The sequence below is a fragment of the Polyodon spathula genome, chromosome 59 (assembly GCF_017654505.1).
Source record: "Polyodon spathula isolate WHYD16114869_AA chromosome 59, ASM1765450v1, whole genome shotgun sequence".
NCBI classification, from domain to species: Eukaryota; Metazoa; Chordata; class Actinopteri; order Acipenseriformes; family Polyodontidae; genus Polyodon; species Polyodon spathula.
The window spans coordinates 99,698-124,697 of NC_054592.1; the positions used below are offsets into that span (position 1 = coordinate 99,698).

The 25,000-nt window shown below is 41.1% G+C and overlaps 2 protein-coding genes across 2 annotated transcripts in view; both read left to right on the forward strand.

The window, feature by feature from the left end:
- Positions 1–4,947: 4,947 nt before the first annotated feature.
- Positions 4,948–15,935, forward strand: LOC121307814 (DNA topoisomerase 1-like; the record flags this gene model as incomplete). Its single annotated transcript, XM_041240098.1, has 19 exons — positions 4,948–5,072; positions 5,996–6,110; positions 6,493–6,551; positions 6,688–6,777; positions 7,896–7,968; positions 8,263–8,357; positions 8,701–8,816; positions 9,247–9,368; positions 10,240–10,362; positions 10,459–10,646; positions 11,070–11,214; positions 11,413–11,556; positions 12,063–12,248; positions 12,836–12,904; positions 13,184–13,298; positions 13,595–13,722; positions 13,857–13,951; positions 14,176–14,325; positions 14,437–15,935. Coding segments are annotated over 19 exons (2,241 nt in total), but the record flags the coding sequence as incomplete, so codon positions are not given.
- Positions 15,936–17,799: 1,864 nt separating this feature from the next.
- Positions 17,800–25,000, forward strand: part of LOC121307815 (1-phosphatidylinositol 4,5-bisphosphate phosphodiesterase gamma-1-like) — a 23,442-nt gene continuing 16,241 nt past the window's right edge. Inside the window, exons 1-2 of the mRNA XM_041240099.1 lie at positions 17,800–19,309; positions 19,636–19,655. Of these exons, the coding sequence (XP_041096033.1) occupies positions 18,981–19,309; positions 19,636–19,655 (349 nt within the window). The 5' untranslated portion in view covers positions 17,800–18,980. The remainder of the gene's footprint in view (positions 19,310–19,635; positions 19,656–25,000) is intronic.

Consider the following 25,000-nt stretch of genomic DNA (forward strand, 5'->3'; position numbering starts at 1 on the left):
ATAGAAGTCTTCATTTAAGGGGTCTGTGGGAGTATTTGCAATAGTCAGTTCTGATTTGCTGTGAATTAACTTTGTCTTGGATCTTTCTGCATTAGTGTAGATTCTCTTAATTTTTTTTTCTCCAGTAGCACTAGATAATTCACAAGTCTATCAGTGTCAGAAGTTAGGATCTACAGGCAAGCTAAGCTGGGTAAATACAGATACTGAGAAACGAACAATAATTACTTTGTGCTGCAGCAACAGAAGACACAATAACTCTGCAAGAGTCATAAAATACTTCTGTGCTTAAAGTGTGCTTTGCGTTATAATACACTTCAATATAGTACACTGATTTTAAAGAGGAAAGAACTGTTTAAACCATAATCCTTGGTCAGTATAAAATGAATGAATGGATGTGGTAGGGTAATTGTTTAATTGGTACGCACATTGTTTACTTACGTTTGTCACCCATGTCAGCCCTGCTTTATCAAACGCAGTGTGAAATCAAGTAGCCGACCAACAAGAAAGAGGGTCCTGACCCGGGTAGGTGCTGACCCTGGTAGAGGATGCCAGTGTGAAAGGGGCTTAAGAGTACTATTGGAGTGACCTTCAATGAAGTGTTGAGTAACGTAATAAAATAAATACGCTTTCTACTGACTTGTCCAAATCAACGTCAACTGATTCTTAAACCACAGTGCATTGTGTAATCGCAAGTGTGCAAATGATGGTGGTACCAAACTTGAAAGGTGGAATTCAATATTTTTTTCCACTATCTACATTAAAAAATAGAACTTCTTTTAAAGTTGGGCATTTTTCAGAATGTAGCATTCACCAAACAATGCATCAGGCATTTCATTACATACAATGAGGTCGTCTACCTCGAATCCAAGTGTATAACATTTCTCTTTCCCACACCTCTAATTAATCTGGGTGGGGCTGTTATTTTCTACAGTTCAGTTGTAATCCCCTGCATTTGCTTCCTAATTGAACTGTGTTTTTGTTGGAATTGCTCTGGGAGTTAGCAGTTCACGAGCCAACAGAGATACAGAAGTGACACATTTCTGATCAAGATCATGCCTGTCTCTGATCAAGCAGTCTTGTTTAACGCTTGCTGTGTTTCTTGTGATCAGTTCAGGCACTGACTCAAATTCTGCTTTGCACTGCCATTTATCACAAACTGTAACTCTGTGTAGTAAATGAATGTTACCCTGCCATGTCAGAGTACTCAGCAGTGTAGTAGGAAGAACACAGGCTGCACCTGTGGGACCCGGGTTCAGTTCCTACGTACCTGGAACACATGAGTTCCGGAGGGTGCATTATCCACCTTGTTATCTTAAGAAAACCACAAGCAATAATTCTGTACGAAAAAACAAACTGAGGAGTTCTGTAGTGTGCAGGATGGCTTCTCATATCACCCTGAAGGTGGTTGCTGAGTGACTTGGTGTTTGTATCAGATCATATGCACTACAGTAAATGCAGAAGGTTATCTTTTTAAACATAGGAACATAGCCTTGTAGCCTGTCCACGTGAAATCAAACCAAACAGCACAAGGTATAAAGTAGAACACAGTGTCACTTTAGAATTTGTCACTGCCTTCAGCAGAAGCTTCAATTAGGCAAGCAGTTTATAGACAGAGGTAAAACCACTGCATATAAAAACAGACCTGTCACTTATCAATGCATGTATTAACATTGACAAATGCACACAGAGTAGAAAATCAACATTTTATTACCTGTCTGTTGCTTTGAATTCAGGTAGTCAAAACAATTGGTAGTCTTGTAATCATCATTCATAGTTACTATTCCAGCCTGCTGGCAGGCCTCTAATTGCTCTACACAATTTTCGTGTTTTCTTGCTTTCTGCTGGGATCTCAGGTCAGTTGTTGTTTTAATAGAACATGCAAGCTACGACCTTTGTGATCATTGTGTGGAAACCACATGGAACATTGACAAATGCACACAGAGTAGAAAATCAACATTTTATTACCTGTCTGTTGCTTTGAATTCAGGTAGTCAAAACAATTGGTAGTCTTGTAATCATCATTCATAGTTACTATTCCAGCCTGCTGGCAGGCCTCTAATTGCTCTACACAATTTTCGTGTTTTCTTGCTTTCTGCTGGGATCTCAGGTCAGTTGTTGTTTTAATAGAACATGCAAGCTACGACCTTTGTGATCATTGTGTGGAAACCACATGGATTTAAACGCATACGGCACATGTTGAGCACAATTGCTTATTTATTGCTCCCTTTCCTTGCTAATGTAAAAAGCGTGTAATCCCATTTTTGTTGTCATAATTGAAAATATTTATTTGAAATGCTAATTTTCTCCTAATCCTGTGTGCAGTGTTTGATAAATGTTGCCTCTTGGACACTTTTCACCTTGCTGTTCAGTGCCTGGAGGTGTTCCTGGTCTCACTGTAATTGACCTGCTGTCTGCCCTGACACGGCTTCTGCCTTGTTTAACCGTGTGTCTGTCCTTCCACGTCAGCCTCTCTGTGTGCTCCCGTTTCTCCTCTGAATGTGCTGTCTGCCTGTGCCTCCTATCTGAAAGAGTTCTGTGGGTTGGGTGGCTTTTTCCGTGCATACCTGTGTATGGGGTCTTGTGCTTCAAGCCAAGAATATAAGATATAATTAAAGGGTGCTGTGCTACAAAAGTAAGTCATAAAACATAATGAATGCCCTTCAAGTTCTTTGTGAGTTGCTCCCGTTGACAGTGCTGCTGCTCTTTTAATTTTTTTTTTTTTTTTTTTTTTTTTTGAATGAGATTTTGCTCAGACTTTGTTTTGGATGCATCTCAAGTGTTCCCTTTTTTCTCTCCTTTCTCCTCTTTTGCCTCCTATTTTGTGTGTCTGGATTTTCCAGTATTTTTACCCTCCCTTCAGTACCTTTTCACTATACGTTTGACTGTCCTCTTCTTCAATGGCACCAGTTTTGCTGAAGTGTGCAGTGGGTGCATGCTTTTTCCTGTAGCTCACCATTATAAAGCCTTGCACAACTTGTGGTTTAAAATAACCCCCTGCAAATCGGAAGTGGCCACATGGCTTTTGCTATGATACGATATCTGACTGAGGCACAAGAGTGCATTCTCTTAATGGGTAGCCTAAGATTATTGGTGTCTGTCTAGCTGCAGAAGATATTCCACACTGTTGGAATGCGCCATCACCCACTGGGTCAGGTTCTAGACGGGGTGATTTGTTTATTTTCAGTTAAAGGATAAAATCAGTTTTGGTGATATCTAGAGAACCACCTAACCTAATTGTGATAGAACTTGGTTTAGCCGTTTATTACCACATGATATTAGAGAGTATATCTGATTTAAGACGGACGACACCATTCGTATGTCGTACTTGCTAGAAAATGTAAAGCAGCTATGGTTAATGGTCTACTTTTTCATGATGCATCTTGATTTTTGTATTTACAGTGGGGATTTTGTTCCAAACATGCTTGTTTATTTTATTTTAATACGACAGATGTATATAGTTTTGGCCACAGCAGTACAGGGTTTGAGTTTCTACACCATCGCAAACTTTACAACCAATCAGGTTGCTCCGCTGCTGTAGGATATGCTACAGCTTTTGATTTCTGTAGTGCATGAAATGGAATTTGCGTAAGCTGAAAAAACATAACTATGGCAACCGAGACTACTGTAGAAGAGATCAAAGTAAAAAGCGAAAATGTCTGCAATAAAGACTTGGCAGGTCTTTTTATTAGAACTGTGAACGTTTATTTCCTCATACGCTACACCTACAAACAAGTTATTGTTTGCGTACTCCACTGGTGTGACATTACTGATTCAGAGAGACTCCCTTTTTGTTGCTCTTCGGTGCTGAAGCTGTATCTTTTTGTATTCCCTTCCCCAGCTTGTCACGCAAGGAATTTGCTTGGCTGTGTGGGAGTAGGGATCCCCTGATGTAAGGGGCTGGCTCGCTTCTGATGGCTCAGGCCTGTAATAAAACTGTGGGAGGGCTGGGCATTCAGGGAAATCGTGATCTGGCTTCTAGTCATATTAAGGGGAGGGGGGAGGGGGAGGGGGGGGTGGGAGGGCAGCTTTTGATATCTTAACTTTTTGTTGTGTTGTGTCAAACACTTAAAACAATAACATCCTTTTCATGTGCACTACCTCTAAAAATAAATCGTGTGCATAGTGAGACATGCAGAAACAAGTTCCAACATTCTAGCTATTGATCTGTAATATGGGATTTCCGAGACACAGCATTGGCTTTCCGGTAAAATCATGAGGAAATCAGCTACACAGACACATCAATTGTATGGGCTTGTTTGCCGAGATCCCAATCGATTACAATCTCTACCTGTTGAATATTTGTCTGAGAAGAGTGTGCATCTTTATCTGTAAAGTATTGGAAAGAGCAGCGTTTACCACATAAAGATTCTGTAATTGTGTAATACTTTGATCTCATGCATGTGTACTGGACAGGTTTGATCAAGTAACTGTATGTAAAAGAGGTTCAAGAATGACCACGATCGTCAAAACAAGTAGGCAAACAGATGTAACCTAACAGACACCCTGGGCAGGCATTGTCAACATTTAACTGCCTTTGAAACTCCAGCCATCACTGTGATGTCCAGAGCAGTTTGAAAAAGGATTTTAGAAACGCTAAAAGCCATAGAGCTTTCAAAAATAAGCTGTCAAAGATATCTTGTGGAGAGAAAGGGCTTCTTCAATGATTATTGGTATGATTTAATTACTGTGCCATATTGGAGCCATCTGTTGTTGCTTTAGGCTAGTTCTGTGGAAATATAGTATTGGAGAGTTGCAAGATGTGGCTGGTTTTAATTATAGTTTTTAATGACTTTCTTTTTTCATCATCGCTGTGTATATTGCTAAGATTTTATTTAAAAAAAATCCTTTTTGGCAACGCTGATTTGGAATAAAACCCAACACAGTATTTAGATTCAGTTGTAAGGCACTGTACTTTTGTGTAGGGTTGGCTGACATGTTTTCACCCTTTTTAACATTTTTACTTTTTCACTTGCAGATTCTCACAAACACAGAGACAAGCATAAGGACCGAGAACACAAACACAAAGATCACAAGAAGGACAAGGAACGAGAGAAATCAAAGCACAGCAACAGGTAACGCCAGTGAATTTCCCTGTTATTGCATATTCCGACAACCACAGCAAGCTCTGGACAGGGGCTGAATCCAGTCGGCGCCCTGTGTATTTAAAGAAAGATCGCTGCATTACACCCCCAGCAACTTGGGTTTCTAACTCTTTTATTTAATGGGCTGTGGTAGATGAGATGAGATCTGAATTCTGCTAGAAGAGGATGCGATAATAGGAAGAAGAGCTTCCCCAGTAAGGCTGTAACTCTCCTCGCCAGTAGCCGCGGGTAATTCTGTCCAGGCTGTTGCAGAGTTCGTGGCTGGGGTATCGAAACTGCTGATTAAAACCTGAAGATTCAATGTGTAGCACAACAGACACTCCATGTAGAAGTGATTCATAGTGAAACCTCACAGCTGGTCAGGTTGGAGGTGTCACAGGTTTAACGTGCCCATGGCACTCCAAGCCTCAGATAGATAGTAATAGTCCTGTGATTATTGTGTGACGACTCGCGGAATTTAAAAGTAAATGAATTGAAATAAGAACATGGATGATTGGTGGTCCCAGAGGATCAGGGCTTGTGAAGAGCTGTCCTGTCACCTGAGCTCCAGCTGAGTGGGCTTGCCGATGTTGCTAAGTGGCATCGCCTGGAGCCCCGGGTGAGTTCAGGTCATTCTTTGTTCTTCCTAGTAGGTTCTGACCTGCCCCCTCATATTCCTCTGTCAAAAACCGTTCCGCTGCCAGCTACAAAATTCCTCCACATTCTGACCTGCAGCCCTCTGGCAAAAAAGTTGGAATGTCTGCTAAAGTGGAGTCAAGTTATAGTGAGACCAACTTGCCAGCCCACCCCCACCCCCCAAGAGCCAGAGAGTCAAAAGAGAACGATTCCAGTCATTAGATGTATTTGAAAGTGTCCGTCTGTGACTCCTGTATCTCTTTCTGACTTCCTCACAGCGAACACAAGGACTTCTCGGAAAAGAAAAACAAAGACAAGGATAAAGTGAAGCACAAAGATGGCAGCTCAGAAAAACACAAGGATAAACACAAAGACAAGAGAAAAGACGAGAGGGTGAGGCAGCGGCGGTCTTCGCTGAGTCAGAGGCTTGAATCGGGGTCGAGTCACAAGCACACCTGGGGTCAATTCGAATGACAATTTTGTTTCAATTATACTAAAATGTAACACAAACAAGTACACACATTTAACCTATTCTAAATAACCAAGCAGTAACCCCAGGTACAAATGCAGAAACACACTAGAACTTTTTTCAAACAAATGGGGCCACCAAAAGTGGTTGAAAATACAAGAATAATGTAATTATAAAAAGTCGGTTATAGTAATTACAATCACACAGGGGTGCCAAGGTTCAGCTACAGTTAGTTTCATTGTAATTGCAGTTAGTGACAAATGTTCTGCTGGTCTGCAATGATTTCTTCTGTTTTCTTCTATCTAGAGTAAGTCCTCCAGTGAGGAAACCAAGGTCAAAAAGGAAAAAGAAAACGGGTTTGCGAGGTGAGCGACCACTTTGTGTGCATCCTTTAACTGGAGGGCGTTTTGAGAGCGATCTTAAATATGTGTGTGTGTTTATGTTTCAAGATCTTCCCATATCAAAGTTATTTAATGGGTTTCATCCTTGTCTCCTCTAAAGCCCTCCTCACATCAAAGCAGAGCCAGAGAGTAACCATTGCCTGTCCCCGAAGCACAACAAATCATTAAAGAGGGAGCGAGATGACGATGAGTAAGTAGAGAGCTAACTGAGTAACTGATTATGTACAAAACTTAACAGAACATGTTCAAATCTGTAAAATCACGTATCCCCCCCTTGGCTACAGCGGCGCTAGAAATCGTTCATATATGAACGATGATGTAATGGTGACGTTTAGACGTCCATTTTAAGCGGTTCTAAACAGCTATTGGTTGCTTACTGAATGACAGGTCGCGCCAAAGGCTCCAGCAGCCAGTCAGGGTTGGTTTTATACACATAGAAAGTAAAGTTAGACAGACAGAAAGCTAGACAAATTAGTGGTGTGTGTTTTTTTTTTTTTTTTTTCTTTTTTTTCTCTCCCTGTCGGCAGATTTGGTGATCACAAGTACAAGCTTACCAGAAATTGTCCAAAATGTTTATAAATCCCAAAATAAATTTGTGAAATATCACAGGATAAACATCTCGCATCTCTCCAATCAAAACGCATTTCACTAATTTCACCATTAGAGGTGCCTTTTTTTTGTAATGAGGTGCAGCATTTCAGTATCTTGGGTTTCGGTTTGGATTACCATGTATACCATGATTTTCAAGCACAGAGTTACCGGAGAGCATGCTAAAGATGACCAATAATGCTTACTGACCCGGCAGATGCCTCCTCCTTTGATGTTGATGATGGCGAATTTCTTCACATTGCACACCCGTCAAACAATTTGGTGTAAAATAAAAAACAGCCCCAGTGTTACTAAAATTCTTATCCTATTTCCAGAGGGTTGTGGCTACTGTTACAGTTTTTGGGTAGGAGATCACCAGGCTACACTTATGGAGACATCTCAAGAAATGAATTTGAGTACATTTTAAAATGTATTTTTTACATTCAAACTAAGTAATCGTAGGGTGTATTTCCTCAGAGTGAAATAGTTATTCTTTTAATATTTGTCAGACTCTCAGCTGTTTTAGAAAGGTACAATCCGGTTTACTTTCAGTGGATATTTGTCCTGATACGAAAGCCAAGTTGCCAGTCAGACCTCAAACGGGTCGAATGCTCACCAGAGTGGAAGGGTAAATAGTTTCAGTTGCAGTAATTGCTTTCCTGTTAGGCTCTTAAAGGTGCGGACACAAGCTTCATTTTCTGACTGCTGTTTTTCTTTCAGCACTGACTTTAAGCCCAAAAAAATCAAGATTGAAAACGAAAAGGCGGCAAAAAAGAGAAAACGAGACGAGGAGGTATGCTTGTGGTTTTAACAGTCTTCGCATTTGAAGCTCAGCTGCTTTAAAATGACTGGCCTGCGCCTTTTTTTGAGAGTAGAACACTAACTAGACCAGTGGAATTTCACACCACGGTGAATCTCAACACCAAGAAAATGGAGCTTTGTCATAACTGTGCGTAAGAAAACGCCAAGAAATCTATCATTTTTTTTAGGCTTCGGTTTCTTTTACATTGAGGAGTCATAACATTACAATGTAGCCTGGCCTCAAACGAGGCCCTTCATGATTTAATACATGTTCTCCTTTCTCCAGGATATCAAACCCAAAAAGAAGACCAAGGACAAAAAAGGAGCTGCTGCTGATGGCAAGAAGAGAGTCAAGAAAGAGCCAGAAGAGAAATGGAAATGGTGGGTTCAGTAAACACATGGTGGAGTCTGGGGCCCTTCTGTTTCTTTGTGTACCTACCTCCCATTAATACCTGGCACTTCAAGAATCTAGTACTGCAGGTGCTGTGCTACTTAGTAAAGAAGTTTTGAAAGCCCGTGCAAACTGAAATGGAACATGGCAGTTTGCATATATGTCCTTGCCTATTGCTGTGCATAGCTAGTGAAAGATTAGATTATAGAAAACAGTCGGTCCTTGTGTCCCTGCTGATTCGGAAGGTGTACGCAGCGAGGGGGGTGGGGGGGTGACGAGAGGGAGGTAAAGCTTGCGATTTGATTCTCCGTCTCTTCTGGGATGTCCTGCCAGGTGGGAGGAGGAACGATACACTGATGGAGTGAAATGGAAATTTCTGGAACACAAAGGACCTGTCTTTGCACCCGACTATGAGCCTCTGCCTAGTAAAGTCCAATTTTATTATGACGGTAAGCTTTTAAAAATCTGATCAGTGTTTGAAGTTGGTTAGAGGGTGGAAAGCATGAATTTGCAAGATCTGTCCTAGTGATGTGGGTTTGAAATGAAAACCAGCTATCATACCCTCTGCTGGGGTCGGGAGCGTATTTTCTGGTTTCTTTGTTTTAAAACAACATGTTTCAGCTTATAAGAGTCAAGAGTGTAGTTACTAAATTGAAATTATTCAAGTACTTTGATCAATATCTTACTTGAAGAAAAATTGAATCCAATACTTGGCAGTAATATACAGGGTGATTTAAGTAAGTTTACCACATCAGTAATCACACTGTATTTAATTAATTTCTGAAGCAACTGGCTACAACCAGTGTGTCTGATTTTATTATTTTACACGCAATTCACCCCTACTCAGCAGTGACCTGGCCTGCGTTTTGCTTTGCGCAGGTAAACCTATGAAGCTGAGTCCACAGGCAGAGGAGGTTGCCACATTCTTTGCTAAAATGCTGGACCACGAATACACTACCAAGGATATCTTCCGGAAAAACTTCTTCAAGGACTGGCGGAAGGTAAGCAAACATCTCCACACCGACGATGAAAGCACTGACAAAATAAAAATAACCAGGCAGTTTTATGGCTCCCAAGCCCCAGTGTCAGTACCCGTCTAAGCGTGTTTAGTTCCTAATGTGCCAAGTTTAAAATAAGCAACTTCAACTGTTCCACAGAAGAAGATTTTGAAAGGGTTTTTTTTTTTCCAAAAATGTTGTTTGTTTAACGTGAGTTTCTTAAGTCAGTTGTATTGCTACAGTGTCAGGGATAATGCTTTTGAAGTTTCAAGTTAGTCAAGTAAATCGTTTGTCAACTGAGGTTGTTTTAAATTTCAGACGTAAACATTCACCTGGCGGCCATCTTGTTTTATAAAACAACCATTTTTACGTATTTGTATTCCATTGTTACTGGGACAATAACTACCATGTCTGGAGTTTGTTGGTCAAACGGTGTTCAAATAGCAGCAGTTTGCTGTTAAGGGCGCGTTTCGATAAGATTTGTGGCAGCCATTTTGGCATTAAAATTTATCACAGCAACTTCTGCTTCGCAAACTTGATGCAGGTTTGGATGTTGATGATGTATGCCAAGTTTCAGATCAATCACTTCACCGGCTCCCAAGAAGAAGATTTCGAAAGGTTTTATCGAAAAATGTGTCACGGCGCCAATTGCAAGGACGCAGCAGCAAAATTTTTTCAGCACCTGACAGCCAATGTATCCAGCTTGTTACCTGCCAAGTCAGAACCTGATCAGGCACACAGCCTCGAACAGCAGCAGTTTAAAGTTTTGAGGGGAAAAAAAAAAAAAAACTTTAACAATGGGCTTCCCAGCCTTTGGCTAGGAAGCCTAATAATTACCAACTTTTAAAGTTTTTTGTTTTTTTTCCCCCACCAGGAAATGACCGCCGAAGAAAAGTCCATCCTCACTGACCTTAAGAAGTGTGATTTTACAGAGATGTTTGAGTACTTTAAAGCACAGTCAGAAGCCAGAAAACAGATGAGTAAACAAGAAAAACTGGTATGTCAATAACATTATTGGGGGGGGGGGGGGGGGGGGGCTTATCTAGTTAAGCAGCTGACAGAATAACATGTTCTCTTGTTCCCATGACTGTAGAAAATCAAAGAGGAGAACGAGCGACTCCTGCAGGAATACGGGTTCTGTGTCATGGACAACCACAAAGAACGCATCGCCAACTTCCGCATTGAACCCCCCGGGCTGTTTAGGGGCAGAGGGGACCACCCCAAGATGGGCATGCTCAAGAGACGCATCCAGCCAGAGGAGATCATCATCAACTGTAGCAAGTGAGTCAGGTGGGGTTGGGTTAGTCCAGGACCTGGTTTGTAGCTTCCAGACTGGTACTCGGTTCTGAAGATGCTTGGTTGTGTGCAGGCCTGTCCAAGGAGTGTGATGTGAATATATTTTCTTGCATCATTTAAATGTATGCTCTTGCATGTTTTTTTTTTTTATTTTTATTTTGTGCAAAGTTGCTTATCCAGATACCATTTATTGCCACAAGTTTGGAGAATTCCGCACTTGCAAACCTACATCCCTGTGTATTTAGATGTAAAAATGTAATTGGAGCCGTGGTGAGGGTATTTAAGTGAACTGTTTTATCTGCATTAGCTTGAGCGAATCATTGTATATTGCTGTATGTTCTCTTGCTTGTTAAACTGGTGGTCCAAGTAGTTTTAGTGAACTAACGAATGTGTTCTTGCTGCTTTCAGAGACTCTAAGATTCCACTGCCCCCGGCTGGACACAAATGGAAGGAGGTGAGGCATGACAACAAGGTGACATGGTTGGTGTCGTGGAACGAGAACATCCAGGGCTCCATCAAGTACATCATGCTGAACCCCAGCTCCAGGATCAAGGTAAAGTGCAGCCTGTCTTGTGTTTCTTTCAGTTCGCAATTACCAAACGTCACCAGGCTCGCTTGTTTAAGGTCGGAGGCAGCTTTTGCATGTGATCAGTCTGCTATTCTCAGGTTCATTCTGAGAAATGCCTCGACTTTAACCCTGTTGGAGTGTGAGTGTGGCCCTCAACCCCGCTGTGTGTTTTGCTCCTTTCAGGGAGAGAAGGACTGGCAGAAGTACGAGACGGCCCGGAAGCTGAAGAAGTGCGTCGACAGACTCCGGAACCAATACCGGGAAGACTGGAAATCCAAGGAAATGAAAATCCGCCAGAGAGCCGTGGCTCTGTACTTCATTGACAAGGTGAGTCCAGCGGGCCCTGTGATTCTTAGCATCACCTGACCTGCCCCTGTGTGTCTGGGCTAATTCAACTGGAACAACTGGTCTTCTATGTACGTGCACAGATGGTGACCGAAAAAACTCCAGGAAAACTTGCTTGAAACAGCGGCGCTAGTGTTGCAGCATATGATCATGGATTGCAAGAAATCTAGACTTTTGACCTATATTTTCTGTAACCTGCGACTCCTAATCCAAGGTCATTATTAAGTACACATTGAGACCAACCTCTGCTGCAGGGTGTATACTTATCTCTGAGGATGTATACTGGGCTGAGGATAAAGGCGCAAAGAAGTGGTTTGTAGGGCTTACCAAGTGCATGTACTACCTGTTCACTCCCCAGCATACATGAGAACAGGAGCTCTTTTTTGAAGGAGTCCTGTGAGGTTGCAGTGTGATTTCTGAAGGCATATGTTCAGGCGCCCTTGCTTGAGCAGTGCTTTTCAGTGTGTGGTTGTCTCTCCTCTTCGCAGCTGGCTCTTAGAGCAGGTAATGAGAAGGAGGAAGGAGAGTCTGCCGACACAGTGGGCTGCTGCTCGTTGCGAGTGGAACACATCAAGCTCTACCCCGAGATGGACGGCCAGGAGTTTGTCGTCGAGTTTGACTTCCTGGGAAAGGACTCCATCCGCTACTACAACAAGGTTCCTGTGGAGAAAAGGGTCAGTGCTCCCCATCTGTGTTTGAAAGTTTAGGTGGAATGGTGCATACTTCTCAACTAAAGATTAGCCTGAATCAGTTTTCTAAAGAGGGAATGAGTTTAACAGATGAGACGGGGAGGATCCAGTAAGCAAACTGCAACAGAGCACACGAGAATATACTGTATGGTGTAAAAAAAGCAGACTGTTCACAAACTGAACCCCTGTTCCTGTTTGCTATAGAGGATCAATTTCTCTGATATTGGCCTAGTTGTTTACAGTAACCCTCAAGTTTGCTTTATACCCACCTTCAGTAAACAGAGCAGGTATCATACCAGTAGCTTTTATTTCTTGTTATCATCTGATTTCTTTTCCTTCATGTCCTTGTGTTTCCATGACTTGGCAGCACTCCTCCTAATGTTATAATAAAGGGATTGCTCAATGCCTGGTGGGACCTCCTGGAGGTGTTCTGGGAAGTGTTTGTCTCCTTGTGGGGTTTATTGAGAACCACATCCTAGCTTACTCCATTGTGTGTGTGTTTTGTTTTGTTTTTAATGCAGTGGTTTTATTGTACTTTATTTTTATATGTTGGTTCTACAATATTGTTTCAGGTCTTCAAGAATCTTCAGTTATTTATGGAAAACAAGCAGCCTGAAGACGACCTCTTCGACAGACTCAATGTAAGCAGGAGTCTAGAGTTCCAATGTTCTCTTTGTCGTCTCTGTCATCACATTACTTGAAATCAGAGCACTTCATATCCCACCTAGAGCCAAAGAGCTTGATGCCCAGTTAGAGCTAGCATTTGAATCATTTTGGCTACGTCAATTTTTTTGTTCCCCCATTTGGTGAGTGATCCTTCCAAAAAAGTAAAAGCGAACAGAAAAGCAAGATGTGTGTATTAGTTCTGACTGCCAAATTACAGTACTTAATAAAAATGAACCTGTCTGTGCTCGCCCTAGACTTCCATCCTGAATAAACATCTTCAAGAGCTGATGGACGGACTGACGGCCAAAGTGTTCCGTACCTACAACGCCTCCATCACTCTGCAGCAGCAGCTCAAGGAGCTGACCAATCGTAAGTGCCCTCGGCCTCTTGCTGTCCTGAACGTGGTGAAATCCCACTACAGGGGACCTGGGGACATGGTCTTGGAAGGCTGGGCCTTGTTACTTTAGTCAGATAGACGACTGAGGCTGGTGTGAAGGGGGTGTGCTTAGTATGTTAATTGGATCTTTCGCTGAATCAGATCCAGTTCACCCATTATCTGTAAGCCTTGCAGCCTTTAATTGATGGTCCATTGAGTTGCAGCTTGGAGATTTGGTATGACGACGTTCTCTTTAAAACTCATCAGTTGTTTCTTCTCTGTGTTTTAGCTGATGAGAACGTCCCAGCAAAGATCCTGTCTTACAACCGAGCAAACAGAGCCGTCGCAGTGCTTTGTAACCATCAGAGGGCACCACCGAAAACCTTTGAGAAATCAATGCAGAACCTGCAGACCAAGGTGTGTAAAGGTGCAGAGAGGCAGTGCCCTTCAGCTGTGCATGCCTGGAGAATAGACTTGCATTTTAAACCTGTAGGTTCTTCTGGTCCTGCCCCTGCCCCTCTTCTCCCTTTCACAGTCTGTTCCTCCCCTAGATTGATTCCAAGAAGGACCAAATTTCAGCGTCACGGAGAGAACTGAAGAGCGCCAAGGCGGACGCCAAAGTCCGGAGAGACGAGAAGACCAAAAAGTTAGTGTCTGCAAAATGTGTAGGTTTGACTTGGCCTGTGTGTATTTTCAGTACTGTGTTATTAGACGTGGCTGTAAGGGTTTTGTAATATTGTTAGTCGGTTTGATGCTACAAATATACAAATACACACACAGTAATCGGTGTTGGAGGATTATGAAATGTATGACTGCATAAACTGACGCCCCATGGACCCTGCCTTTACAAGTTGTTCTGTTTTCTTTAAGATGTGTTGAGAGCAAGAAGAAAGCCGTTCAAAGATTAGAGGAGCAGTTAATGAAGCTTGAAGTGCAGGCAACAGACAGAGAGGAGAACAAGCAGATCGCTCTGGGGACATCCAAACTGAACTACCTAGACCCCCGCATCAGTGTGGCGTGGTAAGAAGGGCTTCAAATGTTCAGTGAGCTGCCTGTCCTGCAGCCCCCAAAGCTGTGCCGGATGTCGCTGCTTACCTTGTTCAAACTGAAACCGTCTCTTTTGGTTTCCAGGTGTAAGAAGTGGGGTGTACCCATTGAGAAGATCTATAACAAAACCCAGAGGGAGAAGTTTGCCTGGGCCATCGACATGGCCGATGAAGATTATGAATTTTAATCTCGTTCATGGTTTTACTTTTTTTTTTTTTTTTTTTTTTTTTTTTTTTTCTTCTGCCAAGCAGGTTGACCTGGCAAGAGAAAGAGAGAATGGGATCTTGACAGGTCTGAGGCCTTTACTTCCGGGGGGGGGGGGGGGGGGGGGGGGGGGGGGGGGGGGGCTAAACTGTTCTCAATTTCAAGGAGAGGGCAGTTGTAGCAGACTAATCCCCCCCTCCCTCCTGAACCTGCCCCCATGATCAAATCATTACGGTGTGACTCTGGGTGGGGGCCATGGCTTAGCAGATTTGTTTTCCCCGCTCCCAAGGTCGCAACTTAAACTCTGTGGTCCTTATCGCTACTGTGTACAACCAACTGTGTGCGTGTATTTTAATATTTTATTTGGTCTCATTTTCAGCCCTTTTAAATTTTTGATAACTACTTCTGTATTTTAAAAGAAAACGAAGAATTCCACAACTTCCACACACACACCCTCCCCCCCCCCCAACCCCACCCAAGCGAGATAGCCCTCCCTTGGGTTAGCTAATGCGTGCAATAACTGGCCACACAGCAGGGCGTATGTAGTTGTGTGAATGTGTATTTTATTAATTTTAAACTGAACTTGGAACTCTGTGGGTAGTAGCCCCAAAAATAAAGGCCAGGAGAAACCAGTATATTTAGGATATTTACCATTTTAGATTTCAGAATGTGAACCCCCCCCCCCCCCCCCTTATATTCAAATGTGAATAGTAGTTTCCTTTTTAATAAATAGCAGTTTCCTGTCCCCCATCTCCTGGGACGTTCCACAGTGTTCCGAGCCTCCAGGCAGTTTTAACTTAACGTTTTGTTTTGAGGACAGTTTTAAACTACAGACTCCCATGTCTATTACTTGAAAATGTTATTGTGTAGTTGTTGGTGAGGGGAGGGATGCTTTTGTTTTCTCATGGGTCAGACACGTAAGTGAGGGATCCGAATGTTTGCCAAAAAAAAATTATATATATATATATATATCTAAGATACAGCAAGTTAGGGCTTTTATTTTTTGTAATTGTGTAAAGATTGAAGAAAAATAAACTTTTAAAGGGTTTTAATGTGAAATAATTGTGTTCCTCTGGATCAGTTTGTTTTAGGAGCATCGTTTTAGTGTTACTCAGCCACTGTCAGTAGTTTATCCCTTACTGTCTGCTTCTGAATCATGATTTTCTTTTTGGGTTTTTTTTTTTTTTTTTTGGGGGGGGGGGGTTCATGTAGGCTATTTAAAAATAAAAATCCTACAACTCTGAACTGTGTTGTCTGTAGTTGAAGCGGAACTCTGTTAGGAAAACAGGTACTGCATTGGTGTTTTTTTTTTTCCCAGTGAAATCCTGTGACTTAATGGTTAGGAAGAGGGATGACTGTTTAATAAACTCCACATTTCAGTTGCTTGTATACTTCTTGATTTCCAAAGTGAACCATTAAACAAAATACCCTGCTGCACTAGGCTGCTCTACTCGCAGGTTGTGATGAAATTAAGTTATATTTCTGCAAAAAAAAAAGGTCACTTGTAATAACTTTTCTCAAAAGGTATAATCTCTCTCTCTCTCCTATCAGTCCTGAAGGATTTGATCCCAGTTTTTTGTATTGGTGACTTTTTTTGGAAATGGTTTATCAATTACAGCCGTGCCCTTTTACCCTGTTTCCTCAAGCACACAATGTACAGTCCAATCTTTGTGTTGGAGACTGAGCCAGGACTTGAGGAAATCCATTTTTCAGCCTTTTGATCTTAGTTAAGGAGGAGTGGGAGATTCTGCTCACACGAAAGGGGTTCTGTTAAAGCAGTAGTAATTGAAATGGCTGGTCTGGTGAAGCGCCTCCCAGAACCCCACTGTGGTTCTGCACACTGGCTGAGTGTTATTGATCGCCAGGAAACTGATACTCCTGAGTCATCTCTGCATCTCGGGGGAGGCTGCTGAGGTGCAGGCATAATTACGTGATAAGCAATATTTTCCATTAACCCTCCCCTGCACTGCTGGTACAAAACAACTTTGTCTGCAAATGTTAAAACTGTAACAACACTGCTGGGGCTGGAAGTCTTAGTGTTTTATTCCCATGCTCAACTGGATCCTAGTAACAAAACTTGCTTTATTTAAAGAATGCATTAGAGCTACAAGTGACACATTGTTTGCTCAAGCAATTTTTTTAAATCTATATGTTCTTGAATTCCTTAGAACCAGCTGTGCCAAAATTCAGTACAGTGTGTTAAATGTTCATATAAGTGTTTTGTGCAATGGCCGAGAAAGCCTTCATAATGATATACACGTCTTTTTACATGAGCTAATGCTTTGTGAAGAACCATTGATTCTAAAGCTTGTCATACTATAAACCAAGGATTTATATATCCCGGTGATAAAAATAACGTGGACATTAATTTTTTTACAGACTTGACACTTGTTAATTTGGGATCTCTAAACAACTGCACACTGCTGAGGGGGAAAAAAAAAAAAAAAACAGGAACGTACTGCTTGGATCTGACAGCAACCTAAAAAACATGAGATGGTTAGATATGAAAACGACTGCCCTCATCAGGGTGCAATCTGACTTGCTAGCGTTCCGGCGCCGCCACATGGAAACTGGAGAACGGGGATCGGATACCTGATCCACAGTAAAGAAAAAAAATGCATTTACACTTACCACTAGAGGGCCCTGTAGAGACATTTTTGTTTGAACAGTAAGTACTATACTTAACATAAAACTGAGTATAAATTAATAATAATAATAAAAAGACACTGATACAGTTTTCTAAGTTTTAGATTTTTTTTTTTTCAATAGAGCTAAAACCAAAAATGTTTTACTGCAGTTAGGTAAATTAAATGTAAGTGCTTGTTTGAAAAACTACTGATTTCACCTAACAGACTAGAAATGACATAACCACAGTAAAAATGTAAATAAATCTTTTGGAAACTATGACAAAATCTACAGGAATTTCAAGGGTGAACTTTGTATTTTTGTTACTTTTAGGTATGGAGTTCATTTTTTTTTTTTTTAAAATAAGAGTTACCAAAGACAACATATAAGAAATGAAAACGTCAACTGGACATTAAACAGTACTCAAAAAGGGGACAGTTCCGACATTGGGGAGTAACAGGTGTGTTCACGTTACTAACGCTACTATTGAGTGGATAAGAAACGTGTAACTTTATGTTCTAATCATTACAAAAAAAATAAATAAATTCTTAAACAAGAAGCAGAATAAAGCACACCAACGTGCATGGGGACTGCACGTTTCAAACTTCCGTTGTGTAACCAATCCTTAAAGGTTGAAACGGACTCCACAGATTAAGTACAGGTTATATTTTGTTTTTTAAAATGCTTTGCACCTCCTGACGCTGTTCAATCTCATTAGCGTCACATTTGATATGTTTTGGAGTTTGAGAACAGCGGGGCGGCCCGTCACAAGCAACAGTGCACAGCGGAATATCTGGAAACCCTGAAATTATAAAAATAAACGAGTCTGGGCGAAAGCACGCTGGTCCCTGTGTCTTTAAGAGGCAAATCTGCGCTTTGTTCCATAGAAGGGGGGAGGGCGCTTCAGAAAACAGCTTGCATGGTTCAATGGAGTCTCTGAAGCAGGATGCGAAGGGAAATTCACCAATCTTTCCCCGGGAGCGAAAAACATCAACGAGAATAGACGGGATATAAAAAAAAAAGAACCCAAAGGGGCTGATAATAATCTTATGAGAGTGCGAGGTAGTGATTATTGTTCTGCGGTGCGCCTTTTGTTAAAATCGCTTGTGTTATTTTCAGGCTAAAAAGGTAAAGAAAGAGGGTGCAAAACGGGTGGAAATACTGTAATATACAACCTGGATTACAACTGCAGTGTAATCCAATCAATACCCCCGTATTGCTGAAGCGGGGCAAGCAAGTACAGCCAGACTGGTTTTCATATGGACTGATGCAGATGCAGGTGCTGCTACCGCATGAAAAAAGGCTAAAAAAATAAATAAAAATACATATATAAATATCGAAATAACCGCACTGTAGGTTGCAGTGGAACAGGGGTCACTGGTAAGCAGTTGTTTAATAAATTATATGTATATTTTGATTTATATCAAGAATAAAAAGCACTTTGTTATTGACATGCCGAGTTAGTGCAGACTCATTGCACTGAAGATTTGACCCTCGTTTATACAGCAGGGTCGCTGAAGTTCGGATTACTTCTTTCTTTTTTTGTGGCACCGGGTGGCTACCATTAGGAATACAGTACTGTGTTTCATTGTTGTTCTGAGTAGTGACTGTGGAGTTTTAAAACAAAATGGACCAGTGAACTGCTCAGGATCGGCCCATCGTTTTGAGGGGAAGATCGTTTGGAAATTGTTGGTGTAAATTTCTCGAGTTTGCAGATTTCTTTTTAGTAAAGGGAGCAAAAAAAGAAAAAAAAAAAAAAAAAAAAAAAAAAAAAAAAAACAAAACTGGAGGAACTGGCCATGGCTACGACGAATAATCTATTTTCCAATGGATCCGTTCCCTGGATGGGGAGTGAAACTGAGGCCAACAGCCTGTGCAGAGACCTTGAGCTCGGGACTGTCCTAACACTGTTCTACTCCAAAAAGTCTCAGCGGCCCGAGAGGAGAACGTTTCATGTCAAGCTTGAGACGAGACAAATCATCTGGAGCAGAGGGACAGACAAAATAGAAGGAGAAAGTAAGTATTGCTGCTCTGCAGACAAAGGGACCTACATGGGGGTTACACTACTGTATAACAGTATTATGGCTAATAGAATACAGAACTGCCATGTTGTATTTATAACACCTGTGTAAGACTTCACAACCGCATGCAAATTCCATAACCTCATCTGTTGCAAACTCCTCATAAGGTGTGGTTTTAAATGTTTACTAGCACGCGGAATGCTAAAAAGCATGTGCCAATTTTCAGGTTTAAAGTGTTATTTGCGCGGTTATAATGCAACGTGTTTTTATAGGAGATTGAACTGCTACTGGCATTTTCATATGAAGTGTTATCAAATAGACAAAGCAGTAGCATCAGAAACACATTCCAATCCCAGTAGCGTATTCAGCTGTACTCCTACCCAGTGAGAAGGTTAAGCAGCGTTTTAATCTTTTACCTGAAGTTTGTGCCTAGGTGGTTTGCTGTCAGTACAGGTAGAGATGTTTCAATCTCCTGGCAGTTGGGCTTTATGGTATGTTTAAAATGGATCTGTCCATGGCCAGTCTGGCTGCTAATTTTAGGCTGATGACACGTTCTTACTGCAGCACAGGCCCTAGCAGTGAACGAGGAGCCTGCAGGCACACTACAGTACCATGCATCATTTTCTCGTGTTGTGAATTTCATTATACCGCACTGGAGAGCACAGCCACTTGATGCAAAGTGGCCTGTCATTATCAGCTGGTAAATGCTGTCCTTTGTAATAAGGGTATGTACCGCACTGGCCTCGGTGGAACTGTGCAGTAACTGGAAGGCTACAATGTATTGCTATTTGTAATGGGACCGGTGTGTATCCCGGTACACTGTGTTTTCTGCGTGCCCTCTTTATGGTGAACAAGACTAAGATATTCCTGTGAGTTGTTGGTTAAAGTACTTGGCCACATAGTCTCAAAAAGCTGTCAACTTGTGACCTGGTACTATTATATATATATATATATATATATATATATATATATATATATATATATATATATATATGAATATCAAGTGACATGAAAATCAGTTCATGAAATGTACAGGGGGAAATGTGCAGCACATTTGGAGATATCCCTTTGATAAGTTTTGTTTTACATATATATTCATATCAGTGTTTACCTGAGATTACCTCAATTACCAGTTAATACAGATTAGTAATGCTGCCCATATTGTAAAAACACTCCCAGTGTATTACCAATGCTGTGCTATTGTTTCTAATTAAATTACATCCCGTGTCTCTGCATACCATTCTCTGTACAGTAAGTAGTTTGGGGCAGTTCTTCCAGTGTAGGTTTTAGTTTAACAAGGCTCTCATTCTTTACTGTTTTTAAATCTGCATTGCTTTCCTGTGCACATTCAATTACAGAGAACTTAAGAAATGTGTGCCCTGTAGTGTTTGGGATCGGCTACGCCAGAGCATTAAAATCCAGTGTGCTATTACCCTAGCCTGCCATGCCTTTCACCTTTGGAGGCCTGAGTTCACATAGGGACCGAGGCACTAGTGGAATGAGTGCAGCGGTCTTGGCCAGACCTGGGAACTGTCACAATCACAGTAGCAATGTTTGCTGAAATTGCAGTTCAAATTACAACACGGTTTTGTTAAATTACAATTAGTTGTAATTACAAATATACAAAAAAGTAACAAACTACCCCCATGAACATTTTCACACTTGTAATTGGAATGGAGCCTAGGGCTGCTCTCAACTTTGCCTCCGGTGGACACTAGGTCACATCAGAAAAGCAACTCTGAATTTAGCACAATTTGGTACTACAGCAGAGAGTCAATTATCCAAACTAATTGGGACCACTAGTGGTTTGCATAATCTATTTGTACGAGTAATTGAACAGGTATTAATAACAATTACTGTACCTTTTATAATGTATAGAATAAAGTTAACACACACAAGTATCTACTAATGATACATAGCTAGTAACTTATTCTGTCACATTAAGCATACAAAATCAGAAAGCTTTACAAATCATTAAATTAACATTAACACCTACAGTAAAGTTAATGAAATACTGAAATTAAACGCACCATAAACCAGACTTCAAAGAATACAATTCAGTACAACTTTGACACATTACAGAACTGTAGGAATCGTTAAACTTCAGAAATTCAGTAAAATGCTTCTATACTTTGATACCGTTAAGGCACTGTAATAACGTGCAACTGAAATGAACAAAATAGAAGTTCTTAGCTGCTCCATAAGATAGACAAGATCTCCAGCCCTTACTGACGAAACAGAAGAAAAATCAAGAGCTAGGTGTCTGTTTTCAATTGCTTAACTGCAACAATTCAAAGCACACAATGCTCCAGCTAAGGTTTCGGTGGTCTGAATAATTCTGTAACTTCCATTTGCCTCAGTCTGCTGGTCCTTTATTAGGCAGCTAAATCTCATAATCGTTTTAACAGCAGAAGCTGTGTGTGCAATACACCACACGTAATTCATCGCATGATTACAGGTGCGTTCGGTTGATTAGACAGTAAGGTTGATCAAAGATTGGATAATTGACTAGTCTGTACTGTATTGTTTAATTCTATTCTGTAGCTACTGTTTTAATACAAAAAAGTGTTTTTTTAACTTTAGAATTGTCTTTCGTGCCAAGCAATGGATGACATCAGAGCGCGTGGGAGATGCACTGATATTTTGACAATTAGTTTTTTAACAGTGCCTGAGTGGCTTCTCATACATGATATATAAAATGGATCAAAGTCTCCCCACCAACTTTGACCTAATGTCATTACATTCAGACATTATTATTATTATTATTATTATTATTATTATGTAACTGACCTCATTCTTGACAAAGCCCCCATTTCAGAGTTTGACCAGAACTGAATGTAAGGCCCCCGAGGACTTTGATAAGTGTGTCTCTGGTAAATGTGTGTAGATCCTGGACTATTGAAAGCACACAGCGAAGGGGAGAGTGGTGCAACATCATATCCATTCATATAGAAATCTGTTGTGTGGGGCTTCAATCCTTTAGTATCTTATGCACAGTATGTTACCTGTAGGTTACTAGAGAAGCACTCTAGGCTAGATTCTCCAAGCTATTTACTCCAAATGGTCATGTTTTTAATGTATTGAAAACACACCCAGTACAACTCCAAACAAATTACACAAGGAAACATACAGCTGAAGACTGCTTGCAAGCCCTTCAGTGAATTGACTGAGTTGTTTATTTCTGCTGTTGTTTTTTTAAGTGGATGTTTTTTCCTTTCTGAAAAAAGTGTCAATAACGATTTGAAGAAAATAGCACTTTCGGTTACACGTGGTGTGATTTTTCAAAACCTTCAAAATGGCTTTTAATAGGTTAAGGACCGGTGTGGGGCGTTTCCAGTTTCTCCAGTTTGCTGCTTCGCTTTAACTGCTGTTGGAGTTCTTAATTAGGTGGCACACTCTCTTTGTGTTTGCAACTGACCTTGTAAAATTCACATTTAGTTTGTTGGACAGGGTGCAATTAACAAGCCTCTTTTGCATTTTACTAAGTGCAGGGTAGCAGCAGTCGGTGTGTTACTGTAAATAAGACCTTGTGAAGTCCTTAAGAAACATCTTTGTGATTATCGGTCATTTATAACGAAAGCTCTGAGCCTGGGATTCTGTCTAGCACTTGGCATGCTGGTAAGGAGGTCTGTCTCCAAGTCTATAAAAAGCAGCTTCACCACACATCAGTTACTGAGGACCACTGTGCCCCTGGTTACATTGATCACCACTTTTAGGATCATGAAACCGTGATATTTATTACCTGTGAGCACTGTAGTTTTGTGTATTTTTGATGCTACTGATAACTTAGGAAAATGGCTAACACCCAACTGTATTTTGTGTTCCGTTGGTGGTTTAGGTAACATGGCTCTTTGACAATCAACTAAAAATAAATTCTTCTGAAATGTCTGGCGCTGTGTGTAAATTCACTGCTTGATCTGTCCTGATCACAGAAAATGTTTAACTAAAACATACTGCTGCAGATTTTCACGATTTATATCAGGTCTTAAATCTTAATGCTTAAAAACCTATACAGACTCTTTGACTGTGTAAGCACTCTGATCCCAGTTTCATACCAAATTAGAACAGCAAATTACAGGTCCCATAGAGGGAGGAGCAAGGTGTTATTTTAAAGACTAAATTATACCAAAGCTTGCATGCTATACTGGTTTAGGGGGGTTGATGTTATTAGTGTGTTGTGCTTTGAGAACATTTCTGCCGTGCGGAGAAGGAGTGCAGTCCCTGCTGAGTTCAGCACCCCCATCCTGCATGTGCAGCCGCTGAAGAGCAGATGAACAGGAAGCCTGGTTTACACCGGAAGCTGAAGAGATGTAACTTGGCATGTTCTCTCTGCCCATAAGATTGAACGCGGCTCTTTCTCTCTCTCTTTACCTCTTGCTGTTTGTTTCATGTACTATTTCTGCCACCTCTGTGAAGTTAGAACTTTCCATGGGTATGATGATTTTAATAAGGAGGCTGTTTTGCATAAAGCCCCATAACAAGGATATAAAAAAATGTTTTTATTTATTTATTTTATGTGGGCTGTAGCACATGAGCTTCTCCGAGAAAAAAAAAAAAAAAAAGAACAATCTACCTAGGCTGTTTGTGAAACCACAAACTAGCAAGCATCCTGCTAACTGAAATCGTCTTGTAATAATGTTGCATCTTTTTCAGTAATGTGAATTGATGCTGATTTGCTTTTAGTGGGTTACTGTATTTCCAGCTGTGATGGGTGAGATGTGTATTCCTAAAATAGGCCGCTTGTTTCATTATGCCAGGCTGTGTTTAAGACCTATGTGAGGGACTGTAATTTGTTATGCTCCTTGGTTTTTGGGGTGAAGCCATAAATAGCCTAATCTAGGGCATCCTAAAAGGCAGCCCTGTCTTAATGTAAGAAGGGCACTCTTTAAAAACAAACCTCTACAGTAAACAAGATCTGTTAGTGTGTTGGGACTGTGCAGGTCTGCAGTGCAGTTGTACAGAGTGCCAGAAACCCCTAGTGCTGCCAACCTGGGGCTCTGAATGGAGATCTCTGTGGCCCTTGAGCTGCCACTTCCAGAGATGTTAGCACCTGGGTTTTCTCAACTGCAGTCTGTCCAGCATTCGAAACCACACAGTCCCACAGACCCTGCTGGAGCAGTTGGTATGGTATCACCTGGGACCCCCAGCCACCTCTCACCTTTCTAACCTAGAAATTCACATGCCTTGATCAGCACTAATATCAGACTATCTAATGTTACATTAGGAAAGACAGTCTAGGATTAGTGTGAATCAGGGTCTGTGTAAAACCAAGCCTAGAGAGAACCTGATCAAGATATTGTAAGGGATGTTGCTAAAACAGAGTACAGTAGTCTCTGGCTAAGAGAAAGGGAAGTAAGCGAAGTGTTCTTTAAGATGGAGTTAGCCACCAGACGCAATATGAATAATCAGTGAATAAATAAATATGTATTACTTGTCCTGACGCATTTGCAGCAACATATGAAATTAACAGAATAAGTAAGAGAAAAGCAATGGGTAAGTGAATGTTAGTAAACTAAATTAACACCGAACCTCTGCATAAATAAAATGTAGCAGAAGCTCTAGATTATAGATTTAACAGAATGGTGAAGCAACTCGCCAGAAGGGAAAATGTTGCTCGGCGACTTATTATTCTTATATTATTCAGAAACGAGTCAATGATATGATGACGGTTCTGGAAAGATTTGAATAAACCAGTCAGTGTGCCTCAAGACACTCGCGATGACAAGTCACATTTAAAAAGATTGAATACCCTGGGATCCTTCAAGAAGCTGCTTGATGAGATTCTGGGATCAGTAAGC